The sequence below is a fragment of the Oreochromis niloticus genome, linkage group LG12 (assembly GCF_001858045.2).
Source record: "Oreochromis niloticus isolate F11D_XX linkage group LG12, O_niloticus_UMD_NMBU, whole genome shotgun sequence".
Classification (NCBI taxonomy): Eukaryota; Metazoa; Chordata; class Actinopteri; order Cichliformes; family Cichlidae; genus Oreochromis; species Oreochromis niloticus.
In genome coordinates, this window is record NC_031977.2 from 2232713 (window position 1) to 2258249 (window position 25537).

The 25537-nt window shown below is 41.1% G+C and overlaps 1 protein-coding gene across 4 annotated transcripts; it reads right to left on the reverse strand.

Moving 5' to 3' along the window:
• Window positions 1-1508: 1508 nt before the first annotated feature.
• golga1 (golgin A1) lies at window positions 1509-23898 on the reverse strand. 4 transcript variants are annotated; one of them, XM_019365846.2, is made up of 24 exons: window positions 23678-23898; window positions 22578-22860; window positions 19474-19564; window positions 18158-18232; window positions 14440-14537; window positions 14331-14363; window positions 12373-12501; window positions 12033-12202; window positions 11765-11876; window positions 11594-11677; window positions 10232-10357; window positions 9939-10034; window positions 9109-9204; window positions 8855-8950; window positions 8498-8638; window positions 7626-7700; window positions 6684-6773; window positions 6471-6573; window positions 6194-6354; window positions 5809-5970; window positions 5634-5693; window positions 5076-5306; window positions 4878-4964; window positions 1509-4458 (listed from the first exon to the last, which is right to left on the reverse strand). In XM_019365846.2, the coding sequence occupies exons 2-24, from the start codon at window positions 22704-22706 to the stop codon at window positions 4381-4383; spliced, it is 2523 nt and encodes an 840-aa protein (XP_019221391.1). In that variant the 5' UTR covers window positions 22707-22860; window positions 23678-23898; the 3' UTR covers window positions 1509-4380. The 4 variants fall into 4 exon arrangements, with proteins under 4 accessions (XP_019221391.1, XP_019221393.1, XP_025752686.1 ...); XM_019365848.2 differs by lacking the exon at window positions 23678-23898 and adding an exon at window positions 23623-23641; XM_025896901.1 differs by lacking the exon at window positions 18158-18232.
• Between the last annotated feature and the right edge of the window lie 1639 nt (window positions 23899-25537).

The following is a 25537-nucleotide window of genomic DNA, read 5'->3' on the forward strand; positions in this document are numbered from 1 at the left end:
TGGACGTAGCGTTTTGTGGGAGAAACGTTTCATCACTCATCCAAGTGACTTCTTCAGTCTCAGCTGACTTATAAACAGTACATTTGCATAATGACTGAAACCAGCCCACTGAAGGAACAATGGGCTGGGAGGTCAGTTCCTTAATCTTAATCACACATACACTTATCAGTGTTTCTCAAACTTTTTACAGTGTGCACCACCTGAGAAAAATGTCAAGCTCTCCCAAGTACCACTATGAAAGCATGAAACTCATAAATCTTACAACACAATATTAGTATTATTAAATTAGTCAAATTAGTATCTGCAGTAAAGATTTTTTCATACATTGTATACATTCTACCACGGGCAAAGTTGCCTCCATTTTTATAGTTTTTTATTAATATTTTGTAATAATTTATTCTGTTTTGGGAGTGTTTTTTATGTATCTGTATTATATTATACACACACATTAAAAGTGAATCTCTGTCCAAAACATGCACTCTGTTTACTTCTTACTCACTATGAGCATTAAAATGTACAAAATGGTGATGTCATGTTTTGTGACGAGGACCCAGGCACAGAGAAACTTGATGAATTTAAGAATCTTATGATTTAATAAAGAAATTTGCAGACTTGCACAGAGAGGGCAAAATTCTGTTGACTGACAGCGGAGATGAAGACAACAGACGATGAGGACAGGGAGGAACAGGTTTAAATGCACCAAGGAGACAGTCAGAGGGAACTCAGGACAACTGGAGACATTTAAGGATGCAGGGACTGACAGAGACAGGGAAGACGTCTCATCGTGACGTGTAAAGTTTATCTTGCCTGGCTGGGCAGCTCTCTGGGTGCTCAGCACCCCCAAAGCTCTGATCCTAGAATCGCCCCTGACCATAACACATACAGTTTTTGTTTTTTCATAAATTGGTTATTGGAATACTGATATAACAGTTAGCAGCATGCTAACAACTGTAGCTGATGGCACTCTACCAACTGAACTACAAGGATCACAAAACTGGAGATATTTTAATGGATTATCTGATGGATTTTATCTTGTCTGGTACCAATCAGCTTGTTCTTCAGTTCTGATAAGGAAAGCTTTTGTATTTCATTATCGTTTTACTTGTTTAGTGTTTACTTGTAATCATTAACAGGAATGTGTGTTTGCTAGCATTAGCTGAGAACTTAGCATTCCACCCTTTTGGCCAAATATGGTCACTTCTATAAAAAAAAATAAATGGTGAGGCCTCATAATAATAATAAACCAATGTGTGATATCATGGTGGCCACAGTGTGCAACACATAATTAAGACTGCTTTATGATCTAAATAAAGTGGACATTCACAGCTGTTGAAAAGCTGATGTGAATAATCAGACCAACACACAGCACTGCTTCCACCAACTTCCACACAACAAACACGTCCTTCTGAATGACTTTGAGCTACTCGGTACCAGCGGTGCCTCCAAGAGTCACAGAATAAAACAGTCATAGAAACATCACTGAGTCATTAAAAACAAAAGGCAGAAAAGCTGTTTGAGTGTTTAACACAGCAGAATCAACCAGGTTCAAAAGTGCATTCATCATTTCTTTGATTCTCAGAGTATAAAAGCTGATGGAGTGTCCATAACCACATCAGTCTGCTACCTGTAATAATAAAACATGATGGCAAATCTGCATTCAAAGATGTACTCTTGCTTTCTCTATATACAAACTCAACAGATAAAACTTCAAATCACATGACTGACACTCAGGACAAGACACCGTTGTGGACAGTGTGACGAGCTCGGGCAGAAACATGTATGGGCTCAGGTCTATGATAACGATAAATACTATAAACCGATCACATCAAACTGTTGACATCCACTGATTTATAAAGTTTTCAATGCATACAGTATGTACAGATTTCTCTTTATAAACAGCCAAGTGGAATGTACTTTGATTTACATCAGCAAAGGCAGGTGAAGGCAGAGCATGTCCTTCATTATTTACAGAGCATTTACCTTTTTTTATCATATACAGCTGCGGTCAGGAGTTTACAAACTCTCATTCTGGACTTTAATTTCTTTCAACTGTTCTTTTTCCAGGGTGGAGTGGTTATACAGTACATGTCTTTAATAACTTAAAAAACAAAACAAGAAGAAGAATTGGGTTTTGTATTGTTGGGTGGTATTATTTTTTTATTTTGAATTGTCTCCAAAGAGCAGTTGGCTCCTTCATGTCCTTCAAATTTTAGCCAAGTTTGCAGACGTCCATTTTGGAGTGGGGCCTTCTTTCTTGGTCAGCACTCTCTCAGTCCATGGCGATGTAAAACTCACGTCATTGTGGACGCTGTTATTAGCAGCTGTCAGCAGTTCATAGCAGACCCGAGCCTTGGTGGTTTCTGGGTTGCTCCTGAAATTCCTAACCAAATGTGCCTCATTTCAAAATGAAAGGTCGGCTCTTCTTCCAGACATTGGTGAGGTGGTGAGACACTGGAATAACTTGTACTTATGTGCAGTTGTTGAACTGATGATCTTAAAAAAAAAAAGTACAGTTGTTTAAGGATGGGTCCAAGAGACGTTCCCAACTTGTGTAAATTCACAGTTCTCCTTCTGCGATCTTGGACTTCCCATTATTCTTAGTAATGGATGATGGAGTGAGTGCTGTCAAACAAAAACTTTATGATGACAGAGAGAAACTAGCAATTTTAGTCAATAACAATCACCAACAAGAAGTTAATAGACTCTGTGAAGCTAAAAGACATAAAGACGTGTGTGTGTGTGTGTGTGTGTGTGTGTGTGTGTGTGTGTGTGTGTGTGTGAGTGAGTGAGTGAGTGAGTGAGTGAGTGAGTGAGTGAGTGAGTGAGAGAGAGAGAGAGCGAGAGAGAGACTGTATCCTTGTGTCATGAAACATGTATGATGTAAAATGATTCATCCCTGGAAAAAAAAAAAAAAAAAAAAACTAGTTCAAAGAAATACAAGCCATAAATTACTTCATGTACATGATGAATGTATGAAAACTTTGACCACATTTGTATTATTTCAGTTGAATTTATATACAGTGTATATTTTTCACACTGGTGTTAAAGGAGAGAGAAAAAGAAAAACAGCCCGTAGAGATCGTACTCTGAGTATCAAACAGCTTTCACATAATAACACACACAATGATCTGAAACAGATCAGTTTTCTTTCCCAGGCTGCCTCTGTAAATCAGAATGTGACTGCACCACACTGTGGCACATATTGGTATTACACAGGTGATCTTAAATCTCTAATTCACCACAGTACAGAGAGCGACTACATTTCACCATGCATGGTAGCTGGAGAAATGTCAGCATTGGCATCTATTAGGAAAAATTTAGATTATGATGATCATATTGGACATTGATCACAGCCTTGATTTCTTTAACTGTTGAGTCCCAAAGTGTGGTTTGTTGCACCTTAGACGGCAAAGCAGGTACTGCAGGTAGACCACAGGAGGCCATTTAATTCACCTTTAAAGTTTGTCATTAACAATTTACAACAAAAATTATTAAAAGCAAATTTTAAAAAAACAAATGAAAGTATTGATTAATTAGAGCAATTTCTATATTTATGTGACCAATTTTTGAACTGGTTGTGTTTTATTTCTCTCGGTCTCTGGGTGACTCAATTGACCAAAAACTTCTTCAGTGGCAGAGAAATGGAGTGGTGGCTATCAGGTCCTCAAAGGAAAGCTGTTAATGGAGGATTAACAACAAGTGAATAACCAGAGAAGCAAAATGAATCCATTAAACCCAAACACCTGGTCCCCGATTAACTCTTCAGATTCCAATGCAGCATTCTTGAATGTGAGAACAGCTGGTCCTTTGACACCAGTGTGAACCATTTATATACCATGAAATAAACTCATTGATACTAAAGCCAACTGTACAGGTCAGTAAAGTGACACGTTTTCATTAAATAAGCCCTCTGTGATTTAAAATTAAGTGATAAACAACAAGCTAAAGGACCCTCAGCAACCAAAGACTAAACTAGCTGTCCAGTGAACAAGATCGCTTCATGTCACGCTGATGTTTGCTCCAACAGAAAGGACAGAAACGAGGCGATCCCAAAAATAACAGTCATAGTGTTACTTCTGTGTGATGTCTCACTGTCTCACATAGTAACTCACTTTTTGCTGACAAGAAAACATCAGATTAGTGTCATATGATTGAAGAAAAATCAAAACTGTCATTTAAAAATCACCACTGATTATGAGTAAGCCTTCGTCCCTAAATGATGATGTGCAGCCCCTCCTCTGTCCGCACATCAGCACCTCCCACAGAGCCAGAGAAAAACTGGGAGGCTGGAGTCCTGCTCAGTGTTGGGAGCTAGACAGGAAGAAGGTACTCTGTCTTTTTCTCAGTCTCTTCATCACTTCAGCTCTTTCTGCTGTAAAATCAGCTCCAATGAGCTGATCCTGAGATAGAAGGCCGGACGATTCCCTTTGGAGAAGGCTTCGATCCAAACCAGGACATCTTCAACACAACGGAATAGTAATCATTAGCACAGACCGAGTACATGGCAGCAAAGGTGAAGACATTATAATACACGTGATGACATTTGGCTGTATCGAGAGGTTGGTCTGCTCTATAAAGGCAAAGCACAGTAACTACCACAGACTGTATAGAAGAGATGGAGGAAGCTGCAATGACACCAATCCCGTTATGAAACTTCAAGCTGAAAACCAGATGTGACAGTCGAGAGGCAGACCAAGAGACGCCACATGCTCATTGGCTAGTGACTTGTGACGCTTGAGCCTCTTTTCTAGTTCTTGGAGCACAATTTAAAAACTTAACATACGTTATGTTCATAAGACTTGAAACTAGTGATTGAGTCTAGAAAGGTTTTCCCACAGAGATTTGTAGAGATGTCTTTTTGCAAAGAATTCGCCCACCTTGTACTCCAGAGTCTGCTTCAGCATGTCCTCTTCCTCTCGACTGAAGTTCAGCAGCACAGATACAGCTCTTATCAGCTGGTATGCCTGTCAGAGCAAAACAAGCAGCGCACCTTCAGTCTGAGTGTGGAGCACAGCTAGGCTCTGTCATGCAGTGAACATAAACCAGACTCTTGCAGAGCCACGCGCAGTCGTTACCTCTGCCTCTCTGGATGACATGAACTTGAGGACGACGTGCTTGAGATACTCAAAATTAATTTCTCTTGAGTCATTGAGGTCAGAGGTGTTGGTCACTGTGGTGTTGGAGGTCGGGGGACTCGGGGTGGATGCAGGTGCAGGTGCAGGGTCAGGACAAACTCTCTCTGGTTTCTCTGCTCTGCTTTCAGTTGGCTTCTCCTTCCCTTCAGCTTCTGACTCGGGTTTTAATTTCTACAGAGCACGAAGAGAGAAAAGCACCAAGAATCACATCCATTCTGCATTTACACTCGATAAGCAGGCAGAATCCAATCAATAACAAATTTAACAATTAAGAAAAAACTTGATTGTTTTAGGCTACAGCAACAGTACAGGTTTTTTATTTCTTTGGAACCCGAGGCCTGTATGACGCAGGATTCTGGCTTATCCAGGCAATTTTATGACAATAGAAAAGTAGAATAGACAGGCAATAGAAAAGGTCAAAGAAAAGATCATTTTTTTGCCTTTGAAATAAGACTGAGCCAGCGTCAGTAGGTAAACTGAACATTCATTGTGTCTTACCAGTTCTTTCTGCAAAGTCCTCTTCAGTTCTGCCAGTCTTTGCTGCAGCTGCTTTATGGTCTGCAAACATCATCAGAGAGTTTTATGTGTGGAGGTGAGTTTACCTGCCTTTATGCATGTAGTTTTTTCATTCATAGCTGGAGGACCAAATGTGAATTGCCAAAAAGCGTCTGACCCTGTTCTTGTCACTGAGCTCCTGCTCCAGCTCTTTGTTGACTTTCTGGATGTGATCCAGGTCATCCACGGTCACACTGCCGTTCTGATCCTCCTCACAGACTACACTATGACTGTGAAGCTGCTCGGTCAGGGTTTCCACCTCTACTTCCAGGTAGGAGATCTAGACAGTTCACACCAAACACGGACTGTTAATTCAATCTGATTAAAGTACTCAGTCCGTCTCAGTTTAACAAGAAATTCCATCAAGATAAAATATTGAGCTCATGAGTGTGAATGCCTGGAAATCACCTGCACACCCATCACATTATAAAATACAGCACTGTGTACTACTTCCATATGAGACAAGTATGTTCAAAGACGTCTGAGCGTGTGCAGGTGCTGACCCGAGCCTGGCAGCTGTCCAGCTGCTGAGTCTGTGTGAGCAGCTCCTCCTTCAGGCTGGTGACCTGGGAGTCTTTGTCCAGCTCCACCTGCTCCAGCTGGGCTCTCAGCCGCTCAGCCTCCTCCTGCACCTCCACCAGGGATGCCTGTCGCCCCTGCACCTCTGCAACGCAAACACAATATTTTGGAGACATAAAGAGCTTTAAACTCTTATTATTCTAAAACAGACTCTTTAGTAAGCGCCATGTCTTTAAAAATCTTTAGTGCACATGTGTGTACCATTCTGGAGTGATCTGATGTCATCCTCTCTGAGTGCTAGCTTCTCGGTGACAGTGGTCACTTCCTGCTGTGAGCTCTGTAGAGCCGCACTCAGCTCTGCAACCTGACATCAAGCACAACACACACAAACAGTGAGGTGATGTACACACAGAGTTACTACATTATTTCATTAGAGCCTAGGTTCGTGTTTGTGCTGTGTGTTTATCCACAGACCTGTGTTTGCAGGCCCTCCTTCTGTCGTCTGGTTTCTTCCAGAGCCTTGGCGATTTCCGTGCTCAGCGTCTGTCGACTGTTTAGCTCCACCTGGGAAACACAAACAGGCCAAAAATGTGGGCTACAAATAACCTCCGCTCTTTTCAAAAATCATTAAATAAAATAAACTTTAAAGTTTTATTTTTCATCTGACAGAGTGAAAAAGCTGCGCCATAAACAAATGATTACAACTTACGACACAAGATGACTAATGAAATAAATGTGCCAAAGAATGTGAACACTGGTAATATTAGTGAGTAATATACAGAGTAACAGTGACAACAGCAACAGGGTGAGCAATAAGCCTGCGCTTCTCCAGAACAACCGCCAAAATTATAATTATATACCAGATATATCAGAAACACACAAAGGCTAACAAAGTGTTGCTTCACTGCGTTTCCAACATTTAGTGAAAAATCTTTCCACTAGATACAATCTACACTCGATTTCTATCAAGCAGAAGATAATAATGAAAATGAAAGGTTAATGAACATTCAGACTAGGCTCAGAGTTTTGGTAGATCACATTGACAGGCTCAGGTGTCCAAACCAGCCACCAGCCTGCACGGCCTCTTAATGCTGAGGGGTAAAAAACTAAAACTCACATGTTATTCAGCAGAGAAGACAAATAATGTGAACTGCTCCATTATGAAGAATATGGAGGTTTCGAACCAACAGAAATAAGCTGTTTGTTGTAAAACAACTTTTTATTGTGTTGGAATTTTCTGATCGTTTCTCTTGTGCTCCATTTTCTGGATTGGACCATTTCTGTGGTTGTTCAGCTTCTTTATGTCCCAGTAGTTTTCGTTTTGCCCCCACCCCATCCCCCAGTTATCACTGTTTAAATTAAATACATGTACATATTCTTGAATAAAACAGCCCAGCAGTGTGTTGTGGTTCTTACCCTGCACTGCTCCAGTTCTTCTGTCCGCTGCTTCAGAACAGAGTCCACCTCATTCATCCGCTTGTCCAGATCAGCCTGCCATATGTGCACATCATAACAAGTACTGATTAAGGTTGGTGATTGGACGAATATATCGTTTTTAAAAGAGTTATTTATTTATTCGTTGAGTAAGTTCGCTAATAATGTTTGTTGAATCTAAGAAAGGCAGCAGAAAAAATAACAGCTGTTTTAACAGCACCCTCCTCAGAGTGCGCCCAAATGCAGCGATTCATTTCAAACTCATAACAGAACGAAAGAAAGGCAGCAGCCTATGTTCACAAAAAACCAAAAACATTTATTTAAATAAAAACACTATGGTGGGAAGGGAAACAAAGAGAAACTGGTTTCTTTTTTCCACTATAACGTGTTTACAGACCGTTCCAGTGTTTGTCTGTCTGACACACTCGACCAAACAGCAAATACAAAATTAGTAAGTTCAAAATCAAAATGTCTCTTCCAAGCCTTTTATCCCAACTAAATACATAAATGAATAATCCAAAAATAGCTATATTAACACTAAAACAAACAAGAAAATAAAGTAAAATATTTCCTCCAAACAAAACTTCTACATTTTAAACGCGCAAATCAAATGATTATCATTGCTCCGCCCATCGAAAGTCTGCGCCTGTGTGAATATATCCCTCGTTGTCTGGTATTGGACTGACGACTGTCGGTTGGAAACTTTTTACACACCGTCCAACCTTATTACTGATGAATCCTTCTTTTGGAAATCCCATATGAAAAACATCCATGTTCACTCTGGGGTCTGCAGGTACAGATTAGACACTGGTTTATCAAACAGAATAAAAACAAATGACACTGAGGAAACATACCAGCCTGCTCTGTAGTGTCTGTTTGTCCTTCTGTAAAGAGGTGATGCAGTCCTCCAGCCGGCTCATCTTCTCCTGACTCTGCTGCTCTAACAAAGACAGCTGCTGATCCAGAAAGGCCTTCTCTGCACTCCGCTCTCCTTGCTGTGCACACGGACAAAAGTATGTTTGGACATGCACTCTTTACTTTTCACTGTAATCATGCTGAATGTCCACGTTTTTCCTCAAAGAAACAAAACACTGAGCACAAACAGGATCAGACTTTGAAACAGCACACTGTAGCCTTTAGTAAATAATTCTTCTCTGCTGCCCACTGTGGGGAATATCAGGCTCCTTTCTAAAGGCTCAAACTGTGCTCACCAGTTTCTCCATGTTCTGCTGCTTCTCTGCGATCTGCTGCTGTGCACTGCTCAGCCTCTCACTGCTCTCTACAACCTGCTGCTCCAGCTGAGCTATCTGAAAACCACAATTCAATCAACATGATATGAATGGATACTCATCAAGGCTTCATCATACAAAATGTAACCATGTGAAGTCTTTTCAATTTCACTTTCCAATCTCAGCTTAGAATCCTTTTATCATGTATTATTCCTCAGAGCGGTGTCATCGCTTACCTGTGTGTCTGTCCTCTCTCTGTAGGCCCTGGACGAGTCGTCTTTGTGTCGCAGAAGAGTCTGCAGCTCAGTAATAGTGACACTCATCCTCGACACCTAACAGGAGTAAATAAACATGCAGCTGTTTTAAAAAGAGAACAACAGAAATAAACCAGTAATTAAAAAAAAGAACTTCATAACTAATGTGAGAAATTAAATGGGAACATTTTAAAAAGAAAAGCTAAATAAATAGTGTCTGTGAAGGTTCTCAGTCATCCAGGTCATCGTAGTCTAAGGAGCTTGGAAAGAAAAGCGTCTGGACTTCTTTAAGTTGCTTGAAGACGTTTCACCTCTCATCCGAGAGGTTTCACAATGAGCTCACCAGAAACCCTGGCTGATTGGGACCCACACCCGCTTTCACACCTTGGCTCAGGTGATTAGAGGATCATCAGGGGGTCCTTTTGTCCCTCTTTGGGGGAAAACTCCCACTGGGTTTAAATCTGGGACTCTCGGCCATTTGACCTTAGAACTGAAGAAGCTTCTCGGATGAGAGGTGAAACGTCTTCAAGCAACTCAAAGAAGTCCAGACGCTTTTCTTTCCAAGCTCCTTAGACTAAATAAATAGTGATGATATTATGCAAAACATTAAATTTTAGCCTCCATTTATTTTTCTTTCATCTTGGCGTTTCTGTTCAGCTGGTAACCCTTTACACAGCTTCAATCTTATGTTCCCTCTAAGGTAATACACCGCTGACTACAAGATCAGACTATTACATTACATTTATCTACACAGGGTTTGTGTATTAGGCCCCATATAATGTTCTCCATCATGTATGAATGTGCTGTTTTACCTGAGCCTCCAGAGAGCTGACGGTATCAGCGTGGTTTGTCCGGACAGCCAGCAGCTCTGTTCTCGTCTCGTCCAGACTTTGCTCCAGACTAGATTTCTGGAAAGACAACAAAAAAAAAAAATTATAAACTTATATTTGTGCTTCTAGCTTCTTTTTCTCCTCAGTATGAAGCCTGACTATAAAGACATTGTTTGGTCATCATCAGTGGGCCCATAAAACACAACACCTCAGTGAGCATGTCAACTGAGAGCCATGCACTACTGTCATAAAGTAAACCCAAGACTGTTCTTAACCTCCTGCAGCAGCTCCTGTAGGTGCTCATCCTGGCTCAGGTTCCCCCGCAGACGTCTCTCCAACGATGTTACTTTCTTCTGAAGATCCACCAACAAGCGTTCCTTGTCCTCCACTGTCACAGCCGCCTGATGATGGAGCAACAAGCCAACGACAGGTAAAGAACATTTGCTGTAAAAGACTGACACGGCATTTAAAACAATTGGAACAATCTAATGTGATCCACTCTTATTTTCTGACAACCCCAACAAACACACACACCGACTCTTCCTTCCACACACCATAATGATGTGTGACTCGCTGAAGAGGATTCAATTTGTTTACGTAAACACGGAAAAAATAACAAGTTTTGGGGTGTTTTGTGAATTTTGTTCAAAATAAAATAACAAGTTTGCCGAAGCATTTTTGGCAGGAACGAACAGCCTGAAGTCTTCTTGGACTCCAACTGGGCCGCTCCAGAATTTTCCCTGAGTCTTGCAGTTGAGTGTCTCAATGCTTCAGGTCAAAGGTGCAAAGGTTTTCCTGCAGGATGACATGTTTTTGCATCCCTCTGCTCCAACGAGTTTCCCAGTTTGTGTCACATGTACACAAGCCCACAGCATCATGTTGCCACTACATGATGGGTGTTTACTGGGTGTTTACTTTATGCCACACGTACTGGTTGAAACTCTTTCATCCGACCAGAAGACTTTGCATCTCATAGATACTGAAGAAGCTTCTCAGACGAGAGGTGAAACGTCTACAGGGAACTTGAAGAAGTCTGGTTGCTTTTCTTTCCAAGCTCCTTAGAACATCTCATAGATGGACTTTGGCACCTTTTGACAAACTGTGCTGGGAATCTTAGTGAAGAAAAGGTTTTTTCTGGTTTCTTCACTGTAAATGTCCGATTGGTGGAGTGACACACTGTTCTCCCCAGTTCACAAAGAGACTGCTGGTTTCATTCAGAGTAACCACTGGGTTTTTGCTCATCTGTCTTACCAAGGCCCTTGGTCACTTCTCTTTATACTTGTCAGCAAATCTAACAATTCTCTCTCACAATACAGACAATCTCTTCTAGGCATTGTGGTTTCACTGTGACATACACCATTCTGCTCTGGCACCTCATAAAAACAGATGTGCCTTTACTTTCATGTCTTATCAAATCAAATAGGCACAGGTGTGCTCTAATAAAGCTCATAATATTTATTTAGAGGGATAGTACAGGTTTATATTATTGTGAATAAATGAAAAGGACAACCTTTTTGCTTTTCCACTGTAAAATGGTGACGTAAAAAAAACAAGTATGAACTAAGAAACAAGTTAGACACAGACTGTCGATGTTTAGCTGCAGGGCACTACATTTTTACTGCCTCTCACATTCTGACCTTTTGCTGCTGCAGCTTCAGAGCATCATGTTCTGTCTGTAATTCATGGAGGGACTTCTCCAACGTGGAAACCATACTCTGTGACTGAAAAACAAAGTCAACAAACAACGAGTGAATAAGCAGTTTTGGAGAGGGTGGTAATAGTAGTAGTAGTAGTAGTAGTGTGCTGACCTTCTGGAAGTCTTCAGAAACCTGCTGGATGACCGACTGCAGCTCCTGGCATTGTCCCTCTAGCTCTCCGACCTTCTTGTCAGCCTCCTCTCTGAGCAGCAGCAGCTCTTCTCTACATGGAGCCAATAAAATGCTCTTTGAATTACAGTGTTTTGTCACAAAATAAATCACAGTCCCACAACGAATCCAAGCTCACTTCTAGAACAAGCGATTAAATGTTGAAAATGCTGACTCCCTCCTCAAAAACCGACTGTTGCATTTTCCTTACCGCTCTATCTCCAGCTCAGAGTTGAGTCTGCAGCTCTCCTCGTGCTGCCGTTCCAGAGTCTGGAGCTTCCCCCGAGCCTCGGCCAGCCCTCGCTTTGCCGACTGAATATCAGCCTCCTTCTGCTGAAGTTCCCGCTCTCGCTGGCTCAGCAGTTCTTCCTTCCTTAGCAACTGATAAACAGAATCCAACCATCATACCACATCGTAAAGTGTTTTCAAACCAATGTAGAGACTCGCCAGTCCTGGACTAAGGTACAATCAATGTACGACTACATAACTGACTGCCATTTTTCCGTAATCACAAAATGTCAGGAAGAAGCTGGCACACCACATGTACGCACCATGTGTTTAACTTTAGCGAGCTCCTGCTGCTGAAAGCCCTCCAGTTCATCCAGGTCGTCCCTTTTTTGAAAGAGTGCTAAGCTTTGTTCCATCATCTCCTCTAGCCGAGCTGACAGGGCAGCCTTCTCCTAAACAAACACACCTTTGTGGTAAATATCGTTTCTCGCATGCACCATTTATTGGATTCATGCATGTGTCAAGAATCTTAAGATTATGGATATGACTCCGGTTCACTGATGGCCTCACCAAGAGCTCAAATACCAATACACTAGCCCCTCCTGGCTGGCTACACTCCTGTCAGGACAGGGCCCACCTCTATTGCTGGCAGACAGAGTCAAAACAAGCTCGTGCAGGAAGCCTGCACTGCGTAGTAACCTTCCAAGCCATCTAGTCGTAGTTTCATTTCTTAGGTTACATGTGAGGATATGGTGTAGGGTTAAGAGTGGTTTCCAGTTAGATTAAAAGTTACAACGCTGAAGTAATTCAAGCATTAGATGGAAACTGTCCCCGGCAGCGCTTCAAAAGGGTGGGACAACTGGTAAAACCTAGCAAATGTGTGGGGTAAGGCAGTTATGCACAAACCTCTTAGAAACTCCCTTTAAGAGAAACCATAAAACCAACATGGCAGGCTGTAATAGTGGCCAAATACACCTTGAAGGTGGAGAATGCCTTACTCTCTTCAACCTGAAGAAATGATGGGATCACTGCCATGAAGCACTGAAATGGGATGGCCTATGATTCAAACATGTTACTTATGCTCACACAGAGTCCTGTAAGACAACGCTCTAGCACACAGAAGCTATAGCCATGATTAGCGATTAGGCTATGAGTGTTACAAACAGTTAAACAGTTTGTGAAGCCACCAGGTAAAAGCACGGAGAAGAAGATTACCATTTTTCAGTTAACTTGGAGTAAAAAGTAAAGATGTATTTCTTCCTGATAGAAATGCCAGTGGTACCTTAGATTCAGCATCAGCTACAGGACAGCACTGCTACCTCTCGTGAGCCAATTTGCAACTGAAAAGCTGGGAACAAAGAAGCAGTGACAGAGTCGTGCACTCCAATCTGTTTAGCTATTGCCCAATAGTATACTTGTCACCAAGAGAAGAGGTGTTTGAATAACATCTGAGGCTATGACAGTCTATTATATAACACTGCTCTGGCCACTCCTGACACCAGTGTCACTGAGCAAGTGTAAAAGAGCTGGTATGATGGTATTTGAGATTTTGTTGAGGTCACGCAGGGGGTGCTCCCCACAGTGAAACACAAGACAAATGCTATGAAAGAACCAATTCTAAAGGTCTCTAGTATTACTACGCAGCTTCTTTTACCCCACACAAGGAAAATGTCTCCTTTATCTTCTTTGTGATGGGATATACACCAAAAGTTGCACATTGTTAGCAATAACTCAGCATATTACAAAGGGGTTACCAAGAAGACAGAACCCATGTTTAAAACAAAAAGTAATGGTATTCTAGTAGGGATGTAATGACTGAAATTCTGAGGCAATATCGGTGTTAAAGAATGACAATTTGCCCAACTGCAGGTGTAATGTATTTTTCACGCTTCTTATTTTGTTTCTGTTATTTAAATATGACCCTCTTTGTGCCAGTGAAACAAATAATGCTTCTTTATTTTTAAGAAATCTGACCAAGTTTAACATTTAGTCCAATCAGTGAACAGCACAGAAATATCAGCGACAGAAATGTCATCCTCCCCCAAAAACAAACTGCCGGGCTTTATCATTCTTTTGAACATCCTTTCATATTTAGCATGACCTAAAACAACTGCTCCCATAAACCCATCAGAGAGGTGTTTACTGAGGTCAAACGGACAAGAAACCAAGGTCCAGTTTGCCATAGATTTTTATACAACTGGACTTTTTCCCTACTAGAGCTAAGACGTTACCTCCGTGAATTATATTTGTTCTACATGTTTTACAAGAAAATGTAACTTACTTTCTCTGAATTGGCCATTTTCTCCATCCACTCCTGCAGGAGAAGGATAGAAATATTCAGTGTGAACAAATCAGAACTCTATAATAAGTGAGACAGAATGCATCTTTACCTGATCTTTCTTCTCCAACGCTAAAGCCATCCCCTCTGCCATTTTGGCTCTGCTGGCCTGATGAGAGTCATTCTGTTCCTGAAGTTTCTTTATGGATGCTGAGCAGTGAGAGAGAGGGAGAAAGAGACAGACAGACAGGACACAGAAAGGTTTGTATGTACCAAGCAGAACAGAAATGTTAAACAGCACAGAGAGTGGCACCGTTAGTAGCTGTGAAAAGTTGGAGTCAGTTTAAGAAGTGTGTTCATCCCAGAAGCAAAAACAGGCAGAGACGAGGAATGCGTGACACATGGCAGAAACAGAAAGATAGTAAAGATGCTATCACGACATTTGTGCAGAACAAAACAAACCCACCCTAAAGAAATGAAGTTATCTAGACTAAAAGCTTAGAACGCCTAGAAACTGCAGAGTTCAACTCACATTACTACAACACATGACAAATAATCTTAGAACAGCAAGTCCATCTTACTATGAATGAAAACTACGAAGTAAGCAGGGAGTGACGGCAGAGAGGCCGCTGTGGGGCTTTAAATCGAGAGGTTTCAGGGAGAACTTTGAGAGAACAGCTGATATTTTTAGTGCTAAGGATGCAATGTTTAACTCTTCCGAGATTCGCTCATTCAGGATGTTGTTGACTGGATGGTCCAATAAGCTCTCATCTAACCAGTTCCTCATTCGCCACACGATCCATGGTGCTACTTTCATAAGGTTTACATCACTTATCTCCCTGAACAAATCCATTATTTTTTGTGAAGGACAGATATCCTTGTGTTTTCAAAAAGATGTTTACCTAACATTTAGGCAAAGTTCAGAGTTTTGTCAATATTATAGTACTATATATTAAGTGTATTTAATTTTATTCATTCACTTTGCTTTTAATTTGAATGGTTAGTTGCTGCAAGCCAGCTCCATTGCTTCACATCTTATGTTTCCCTGGTTGGTGGCCATGTTGCTGTTGTGGTTGTCCCCAATATCATTTCGGGGCATTCTCCAAATCTACCATCCTCGATAGCAGCTGGGGTCAGTGGATTCTCTTCTAGTCTTGAGATCTGCTGTGAGCATGAGGGTCGCTCTACTTGAACCTGCACAACCCTCATGAAGGCTGCAGAGCAGAACAAGGAATAAAATCAGCAGCTGCAATCCAAGATGCTGAGGTTGGAGTGTACTCAAGGGAAGAGACGGGACAAACTGAAGTGTTTCCAGATTAACCGAGTCAGTTTGCTAAAATAGATGGCCAAAAAGTCAAGTTTAACATTTAAAGATTTTGCAAATCACCTGTTACTAAACTTTAAAAAAGGAAGTTCTGCCAGTGTGTGTTTAATGCTCAAGGCTTTTAGTGTGAACATATAATATTTGCATACTCCAATATATTTAGCTTTGCTTGTATTACAGCAGGTATAAAAACTCTGTTTGCATCAGCATCTGCCACATGCAGCAGCTACACACAGACCAAGTTATCAAATCCTCCTCTCTAAACAAAGTGGAAAAATTATATTTCTACACTTACTGAGTCACAAGCAAGTTGGTCTTGTTGTTCAACCCAACCGGGTTTTGATATTTCTTATCAGCCCCATTTTTAGTTCATCACAGTCAATACAGTAACTTAAAACAATGTCAGAGACACAGCTCAACAAATGAGTTTATAAATACAGTGGGATGCAAAAGTTTGGGCAACCTTGTTAATAGTCATTATTTTCCTGTATAAATGGTTGTTACAATAAAAAATATCAGTTAAATACATCATACAGGAGACACACACAGTGATATTTGAGAAGTGAAATGAAGTTTATTGGATTTCCAGAAAGTGTGCAATAATTGTTTAAACAAAATCAGGCAGGTGCATAAATTTGGGCACCACAAAAAAGAAATGAAATCAATATTTAGTAGATCCGCCTTTTGCAGAAATTACAAATGCTTCCTGTAGGTTCCAATGAGAGTGGATTGTGGTTGAAGGTATTTTGGACCATTCCTCTTTACAAAACATCTCTAGTTCATTCAGGTTTGATGGCTTCCGAGCATGGACAGCTCTCTCTAACTCACACACCAGATTCTCAATAATATTCAGGTCTGGGACTGAGATGGCCGTTCCAGAACGTTGTACGTGTTCCTCTGCATGAATGCCTTAGTGGATTTTGAGCAGCGTTTTGGGTCGTTGTCTTGTTGAAAGATCCAGCCCCGGGGCAGCTTCAGCTTTGTTACTGATTCCTGGACACTGGTCTCCAGAATCTGCTGATACTGAGTGGAATCCATGTGTCCCTCAACTTTGACGAGATTCCCAGTCCCTGCACTGGCCACACAGCCCCACAGCATGATGGAACCACCACCATATTTTACTGTAGGTAGCAGGTGCTTTTCTTGGAACGCTGTGTTCTTTTCCTGCATGCATAACGCCCCTTGTTATGCCCAAATAACTCAATTTTAGTTTCATCAGTGCACAGCACCTTATTCCAGAATGAAGCTGGCTTGTCCAAATGTGCTTTAGCAAACCTCAAGCAGCTCTGTTTGTGCTGTGGGCGGAGCAAAGGCTTCCTCTGCATCACTCTCACATACAGCATCTCCTTGTGTAAAGTGCGCCGAATGGTTGAACGATGCACAGTGACTCCATCTGCTGCAAGATGATGTTGTAGGTCTTTGGTGCTGGTCTGTGGGTCGACTCTGACTGTTCTCATCATTCGTCGCTTCTGTCTATCCGAGATTTTTCTTGGTCTGCCACTTCGAGCCTTAACTTGAACTGAGCCTGTGGTCTTCCATTTTCTCAATATGTTCCTAACTGTGGAAACAGACAGCTTAAATCTCTGAGACAGCTTTCTGTATCCTTCCCCTAAACCATGATGGTGAACAATCTTTGTCTTCAGGTCATTTGAGAGTTGTTTTTAGACCCCCATGTTGCTACTCTTCAGAGAAAATTAAAAGAGGGGGGAAACCTACAATTGACCCCCTTAAATACTCTTTCTCATTATTGGATTCACCTGTGTATGTAGGTCAGGGGTCACTGAGCTTACCAAGACAATTTGAGTTCCAATAATTAGTTCTAAAGGTTTTGGAATCAATAAAATGACAACAGTGCCCAAATTTATGCACCTGCCTGATTTTGTTTAAACAATTATTGCACACTTTCTGTAAATCCAATAAACTTCATTTCACTTCTCAAATATCACTGTGTGTGTCTCCTATATGATATATTTAACTGACATTTTTTTATCGTAACAACCAACGATTTATACAGGAAAATAATGACTATTAACAAGGTTGCCCAAACTTTTGCATCCCATTGTATATAGGTGGCTGTACCAGGTTTAATAGACCAGAATGTAACAAATGTTGACCGTGTGTACCATTATTGTAACAAACATTCAAACACTGTGTTTGGGAGCTTTGGTTTTAATGGTCTGCCTTTGGAGCTGCTGCTATATTTTCTGGCAAATTTGAGAAACCACTTAGCAAAAGTGAACAAACTGAGAGCAAAGTGACAGACAAAGCATGGCTCTGGAATCAGTGCTGTGAACACTACATACCAGTGGTATGAAAAAACAAAAAACAATCCTACTTTAGATTCAAAGAAAAGAAAAAGAGCACTTCCACAGCAAGCCTCTAAAGATATTAGCATCTGGAACCCTGAACCATCTCTGTGAGTGATAATGTGTCAGGTAATGTTTAGTACAGCTGACAGACAGGAGACAGAAAGGAAGCTAATTGGGAGGAGAGTAGAGGTACGTACAATCCTGATGCCTTTCTAATGCAATTTCAAGCTTCTCCTTGGTCTTCTGCATAATTCGTAGCTGCTCAGCGTAGTCTAGTGTTGGGAAGTAGGGTGATAGGGTGGGGTATCAACAATACACACACACACACACACACACACACACACACACACACACACACACACACACACACACACACACACACACACACACACACACACACACACACACACACACACACACACACACACACACACGCACGCACGCACAAACAAGGAGAAAGAGGCACACACACAAAGGAGGAGAAAGAGGCAGATGACAGTTAAGAGAGAAGCAGGAGAGGAGGTGAACAGAAGGAGTGGGGGAAAACAAAAGGGAAAACATGGTTGAGAAATAATGGAAGGTAAAAATACTGATGATTTGCTTATCTGACAAAACCATAATGGTTTAAAGGCTGCATGAGAATCTGCCACCTTTAACCTTTTTCTAGGGATTGAAAGTCATTAAAGCTACCTAAAGGAAAAAGATGCCATTATTCTGAGAAGAAAAAAGAAGTAGTTCAATATTTATTTACAACAGAAAAACAAGCCACACACAGTTAAATAGTAAAAATAATATTCACACTGAGACATTAACACAATCACTTCATGGCCATCAGCCTGTGCGTTGCAGCATGGAGAGCAGAGAAATCAGCTGCCCTGCTTTAAACTGGCCTATTAGGCTCTTCCTCATCTTCTCTCATATGTGTCACATATGAAGGTCGATGCATGTACACGTAATCCCTGTGAGCCAAACAGCTCTGAAAAATCTGTTTCAGCCCCGCCCACCTGCTACTCAAACCTGTTTGCCATTTGATTGAAATGGGATTAAGCACAGACTTTTGCCTTAGTCGTATAATACACTTTACACGCTCACAATAACTCCAGCTTTCACACTGGGCAGTAACAGGACTGCTGTGAGGCTCATAAACATGAAGCATTCACACTCTATTACCAAGACCATAAAAAGTCTAAATGCAAGTTTGTATATATGATTTTCTTGTTTGTTTCCATGGTTTCTCCTGGCAGAAAGGCCTCAGTCTCATGCAGCGAATCCTCAAATGTCTGTACTCGTTATAATTCTATATTCAACATATGCATCTTTAACTTGTGTGAGATAAAACTGAAATCATTTAGATGTTCTCAGATTATTATTATCATTTAAGACATGCTATATTGCTTACAGCCTTCTCCATTACTGATACAAGGCGCACGTGCATTTAAATTGAACTCCGATTGCTCCTAAAAACTGCACACTGCATCACTTCAGCTGCTTACATTAGCCTTGTACATCATACCTGACAGCTTGGCCTCCAGCCTTCGGATCTGATCATTTCTTCTGAGGAGCTGGGCAGGAAGGTCATCCCTGGAGCTGCTGCCATCAGATGCCTGAAAAAAAAAACCCCAAAACAAACCCAGACATACAGACATTTATAGAAGTGGACCTGGTCAATCGTTTGGTTAGAATAATAGAAGATGTACAGCCACTCTGATTTACCAGTATTTTCAGTCACTTATAGAGAAAAAGTGCCAAATATTTCACGATTTCACCAAAACAAAGTTTTATTTATATACCACCTTTCATGATAGACTTCACCAAGTGCTTCACAACAAAATAATGCTGGAACATAAAAACAAAAATTTACACAAATGCAAGTTTGAAAAGATGAGTTTTAGCTGTTTTTTTAAAGCGATCACCAAGTCTACAGATGTCAGGCTCAGAGGGAGAGTGTGCAGAGCCCTGGACCCTGTTGCAAAAGCTCCATCTCCTTTAGATCTCAGCCTAGTGTGATGGACGGTCAAATGGTTCTGATCGCATGACCTCAGTGACCTGCTGGAGAAGTATGGATGTGAGGGTTTGCTCTGCATGTACACTGGTGCGTGTCCATGCAGAGCTCTAGAGGTCAAAACCAGTATCTTAAAGTGGACTCTGAAGTTAATAGGGAGCCAGTGTAAGTAAATCAGCAGTGGACTTGGACAACTTTGTTAGAAGTCTCACAGTAACACTCTGCACATCCAGCAAAAGAGGTTACCAGGAGGTTTTGCTGAGATAGCTAACTAATAAGGATTGAAACAAAATAAAGTAAAAGCATGAATGACAAGTTTAGAGAGTGGCACCAATATTGCCAAGCATAACGTGGCAATATTTCTTAAATGATGGAAGCGAGAACAAACCAGATCTTTACCATCAGTATCCAAAGTTAAAGCTGAGTCAAAAGTAACACCAACATTCCTGATAGAAGTTTTAACAAAGACCAGCAAGTTTCCATGACCTTAATCACAAATCTCACAGTGGGATAAATATGGAGTGTTTAGTATTCATTAAGTTTAAAACATGGTCAGTTGTCTAACTTAACAGAATGTAAGCACTATGCAGGATTTGAAACTTGAGGCTTAAAACACATATAACTACATAGTAGTTATATCTAGAAATATTACATGATACACCATAGGCAAGTAGAAAAGGACCTGTACTTTGAAGCAGTAGCAACACCAGTGCCATCACACTGGAAGTCTGTGTGCAGTATGTGACTACAACAGGTACTGAACAAATGCTGACTGGCTGAAAAGTGGGCTCACCATGAAGGAGAGAAACAGGATAAACACCAAAGGTGAAAAACACCCTGAGAAGCATGGCACGACTTTAATGGTTTCATACTCTGTTTTTACATCACTACAAAGAAGTACAACAAACAAGATTAGGGTACAGGACAGTCCGCATATTTTTAACACGGCCCACTGGTGTCAGTTAACAGCTACAACATGTAGATGACAGTCTGCAAAGCTCTGCATATGCTCTGGAGTGTGCCCTGACATTAACTCTCCAAGTCTCTGGAGCTCTACTGGAGGTATGAACGCCACTCTTCTATAGTGTTCAGTCATTTGAGATTTTGTCCAAGATATACCAAAGCACACCTGTATCCATGTCCGCACGAAAAGGCCTCTATGCTATCTGACATGTCATCAATTCTTCTTGTAACTGTATTTTCAAACAAAGACAATACTGACGGACTTTCTAGCATCTCAGTGTACCAGGACATCTACACTATGTTATTGGAGAGTGTTGCCGTTATTGTGTCTCTAGTTTTCTTTGACTGTTTTGCCAGTGTTTTATTAACATGGATTTTGCCACAATGGGCAGACCATTGCAGACTCCTTGAGTCTTGCCGTCTATGGGTCGGGCCCAGTGCCTTTCAAAGTAGGCTAGATTTCTAACAGAAGGCCTGCTTGGTTTCCAAGTCCAAGGACTTGACTCAGCATGCCATCTGAGAACCAGTGTTTTAATTCATGGAAAGATGTTCTGCTGGGTCACATGACAAATGCTGGTTAGCTGCAAGAAAGCTCTAACAAAATGAATTGGATGACAGAAAAATACATGTGCCAGCAGTAAGAGTTGTGCAGACAAGCTGGCCAGGGTGTGCAGCTATGCTACTATGTTTGTTATACTACAAACCAAAAACACAAAGTAACATATCAGCCAGCTGTAACGCGACTAAGCAACTTCACTAAATTATTTAGCCAACTGTAACTGAGCCTCAGGAGTCTGGCTTCCTCTTTCTCGAGAGCTACTTATTAGAGCTACTAACAGAGCTTTAACAATGAGATGGATCTGATTAACAAACTATGATGGAAGCAATTGTCTTTAAAAAGACGTTCTTAAATAAGGAAAACAGTCAAGTACAATAACATAACATACACAACATTGCATTAAACGTGTTGGTCTTAAGATTGGACTCAAATATTACCATGAAGACACACAATCAGTACAAAAGAGCCCATCTCCACTCTACCATCACCTTTACTATAGGCATGTCCATCAAAACTAAGGTCTACTACCCAGGAATGGCTCTGCTGACAGCCACAGAGGATAACTAATGTACCAGGGCCACAATGTTCAGCATCAACAGGAGCTGCCAGAGAAGCACAGTGAGGCCTTCCTATCTGAGCTTTGACACTGACAATTTAAATGCATAAGCAAACCTACTAGTAGATGCACTACTGCAGAGCAGCAAAAACAGGGAACAACAAATAAATAAGTGAAACACAATATGAAACTAAAAAAATAAGCATGAGAGTCAACGTGGGAAAAACTGAGTTCAAAAGCATAAAGAAACAAAGTGAAATGCATTTACTTTGTTGCTGATACAGTACTTCTTAATCATCTCTGTGTTCAATCATTTAATATTTAATGCAAAGCAGCACTCCAAGGATCTGTGAACACGTTAAAGTAATATAGGAAAACATATTGCAAACTGTTACTGATTGACCACCCAGAGGTGAACGTTCTCTGTCATGTTAAAGCAAAAAAGAACAAGGACAAGTCTGAAGTCTACTCCTCCGTTTTTGTATTAATACATGGTTGATGTTATTAACCAAACTGTCAAAATTCTAAAGAACTTACAAAGTCATCCCCGGAGTCTGCTCCCACTGAGGTGATAGATTCCTTGCTGATGGTACGGGGTATGCGGACACCACTCCGAGGTGCTGTGGCCGCCTCCTCTGCAATCTTCTTCTTCAGCTTAGCAAACATATTCTTCTTTCAGTTTCTCTTCTTGGGTGCAGTTCAGTTTCTTCACCTAGTGCTCAGAGTTTAAGGCTCCCTGCTGTGTCGCCTCAGACAGCACCACTTCCCTATGCAGTAACACCTGAAGGAGGTTCCTGATAGTACTTCCATACTGCTAAATCTACAAAATGAGAAAAGAAAGTTATTAAATATCCAGGAACAAGCTTAGTGCACAACATGTGACTGTGGTATGAGATGTTAGGAAATCACAACAGGGAAGGATATGTAATGTGTTATTTGAGTGTTTAAGATGGAGACTGTATACATTCTTCAGAAGCCTAACCTTGACCACTGTCACATTGCTGAAATGAGTCCAGAACAAGATCCAGTTTTTGGAATCATGTGGTAGATGTGCTGGACTCACATCTATGACGGGCAAAATCCTGGCCGTTTCATTTGGCTACACTACAGCCCACTAACAGCCCTATTTGACAAACTTTCACTGGCAGTAAAACAGACTGTTTTCCCATCAGACATGGCACGGGGAAGCCAGCATGGTTCCAACAGTTGTCCAATCATTTTGGTTACTCCGAGGAGACCACAGGTTTCTGTGTGGTTCCTGTTACAAGTGTACCAGCCCTTTAAACGTTTGTGTCATTGATGTGGCTTTTCTTGCAGCTCTGAAAACCTTACAGTTACTCATCACAACAACTGTCCCTGACTCTGGGCAGTTCCTAACTAAATCGGTTCCCCTGGCCTGGCTCCAGAGTATCCTACCCTACTCAACAGCTAAAGAACGAGTTTAGTCGCAAACTGCAGCAAAGACAAACCTGGGGTTCAATTAATTAAGGGGAAAAAACAAAGTACGGTATGAGAGTCTATTCTGACAGACAGCTAGCCATCTAGCTCTTCTAACCATAACAATAAGAGTTAATATTACCACCGGTGATGCTAGCTGACGTTACACTGCCCGTACACTGAAGTCGCCTTCCTCTTACCATTTTCACTTCGATTAAAAGTCACTTCGTGAGGTTCTCGAGCGTGAAATGCCCTTTTTTGCTCTCTACAAACACCGAAAGGAAGGCTGGAGCCGTGGCAGTCCGTAATATGAGCTATAGACTTTGTGTTTCCAACGGGATGCTAGCCAGTGCTAGTCAGCGAGCTACAGCTCATACAAGAGACTTTACACGTAATCACCCCAGATGACTGAAGACGTCACGATTAGCCCTCTGCTCATTGGATAGAGGGAGTTAGAGGTGGGGAAATGTAGCGCTCCCTGTAGGCACTAAGAGCAATCACAATTAAGCGGGGAATCCCCGGTGGCTTTGAGACAGACGCTCAATAAAAAAATAAAATATAAACGATATGTAAAACCAGCAGGAAGATTTAGAAACCGTATGTAAAAGCACTGTATACAAAATTACTGTCATAACCGCCGATTAGATTGTATAGATTGCGATAGCCACTGTAAGTCTTGGAAAAATGAAATCCAGTGAATACCCTGAGATTTACTGCCCTGTATTAGTACAGAAAGTCTAGGGTTTAGAGTATATGCATTAAATAAATAGACAAAAAAAAATAAATGAATCAGTTATTCAATTACTTTAGCAGTCATTAAAATTCCGATTGGTTATGAACTGTGAAGTTCATAAGTTTAAACCCACAGGGTTTAAATCTGGGACTCTCGACCATTTGACCCTTGAACTGAAGAAGCTTCTCGGATGAGAGGCGAAACGTCTTCAAGCAACTCAAAGAAGTCCAGACGCTTTTCTTTCCTCGCTCCTTAGACTACGATGACCTGGATGACCGAGAGCCTTCAAAGACAACTGTGAAGTATTATTTATTAATTCTTTAACCCTTTACATTTATTTCTGTAAAATGTTATCACTGACACATTAAGTGAATAGCACTGATTATTTCTTCATCATGGCGGTTAGAGAGCGGGATACATTAGGGAGTAACTGAACAGTTTGTCCTCAGACTCGATGTGTTGGAAACAGGAAAAGGGGCCACGTGTAAGGATTTGAGCAAGTCCGAAAAGTGCCAAATACTAATTGCAAATGACTGCATCATCAGAGCATCTCCAAAATTGTATATGTGCTACAATTCTCAGCAATAAGAAGATAAAGACGTCCCACAGCCCTGTTTACACAGAAAAAACATCATTTTTTAGATTCTGTGTCAAAACAGCAAAGGCTGCAGCCCTTTAGTTAGCACTGCAGAAAAGTAGCAACCATAAAATAAGTAACATTTGTGGCAGATTTTAAATGCAACTTTTCATACAGCTAAATATATTGGAAGCTCAGGCAAACTTATTTAACATGATGGGCCACATACAGTCCACTTTACCTTAAGTGGGCCGGACCTGTGAAACTCTCCTGTCTGTGTAAAGAAGTTTCAACAGTATGTCTCAGTTTTTCCAGATGATAAAGAAACTGCTTTACTAAAGGAAGAAATCTGTCAGCTCAGCTTTTTGGGTTTAATTGTAAGACATGAACGTGCAAAAATCATAGAACCCCCCAGTTGGTGTTTTTTTCCTGATGGCTTCATAAAAACAGTCTGATGTGTATTTTTTATGGAGTTGGTGTCATTTAAAAGCATGAAACTCAAAATGCTGTAACTTTTACAACACCTGTGTGTTCATGCACTCAGTATAAACTGAATTGTGACGCAGTGCCTGAGTTTTGGTTTTTCTTTTACCTAAATAAATGACACTCCAAAAATAAATGAAGTGTTGGGCATTTCACAATATCCAGGATATACCATCCATACCACTAATACCAAACATGTAAAGCTCATGAGTGCAGATGAACCGAGGAGTCATTCTTGGCTCTTCCTCCAAGCAGCAACGTTCAATC

Excerpts from the sequence above, each read along its gene's own strand:
- golga1 (XM_019365846.2), bottom strand. The coding sequence starts at position 22,706 with ATGTTTGCTAAGCTGAAGAAGAAGATTGCAGAGGAGGCGGCCACAGCA. Across the intron at positions 9,205-9,938 it reads TCAGCTCTCTGGAGGCTCAG|GTGTCGAGGATGAGTGTCAC; the intron begins GTAAAACAGCAC and ends TACTCCTGTTAG. Across the intron at positions 4,459-4,877 it reads AGCAGACTCTGGAGTACAAG|ATGTCCTGGTTTGGATCGAA; the intron begins GTGGGCGAATTC and ends GTTGTGTTGAAG.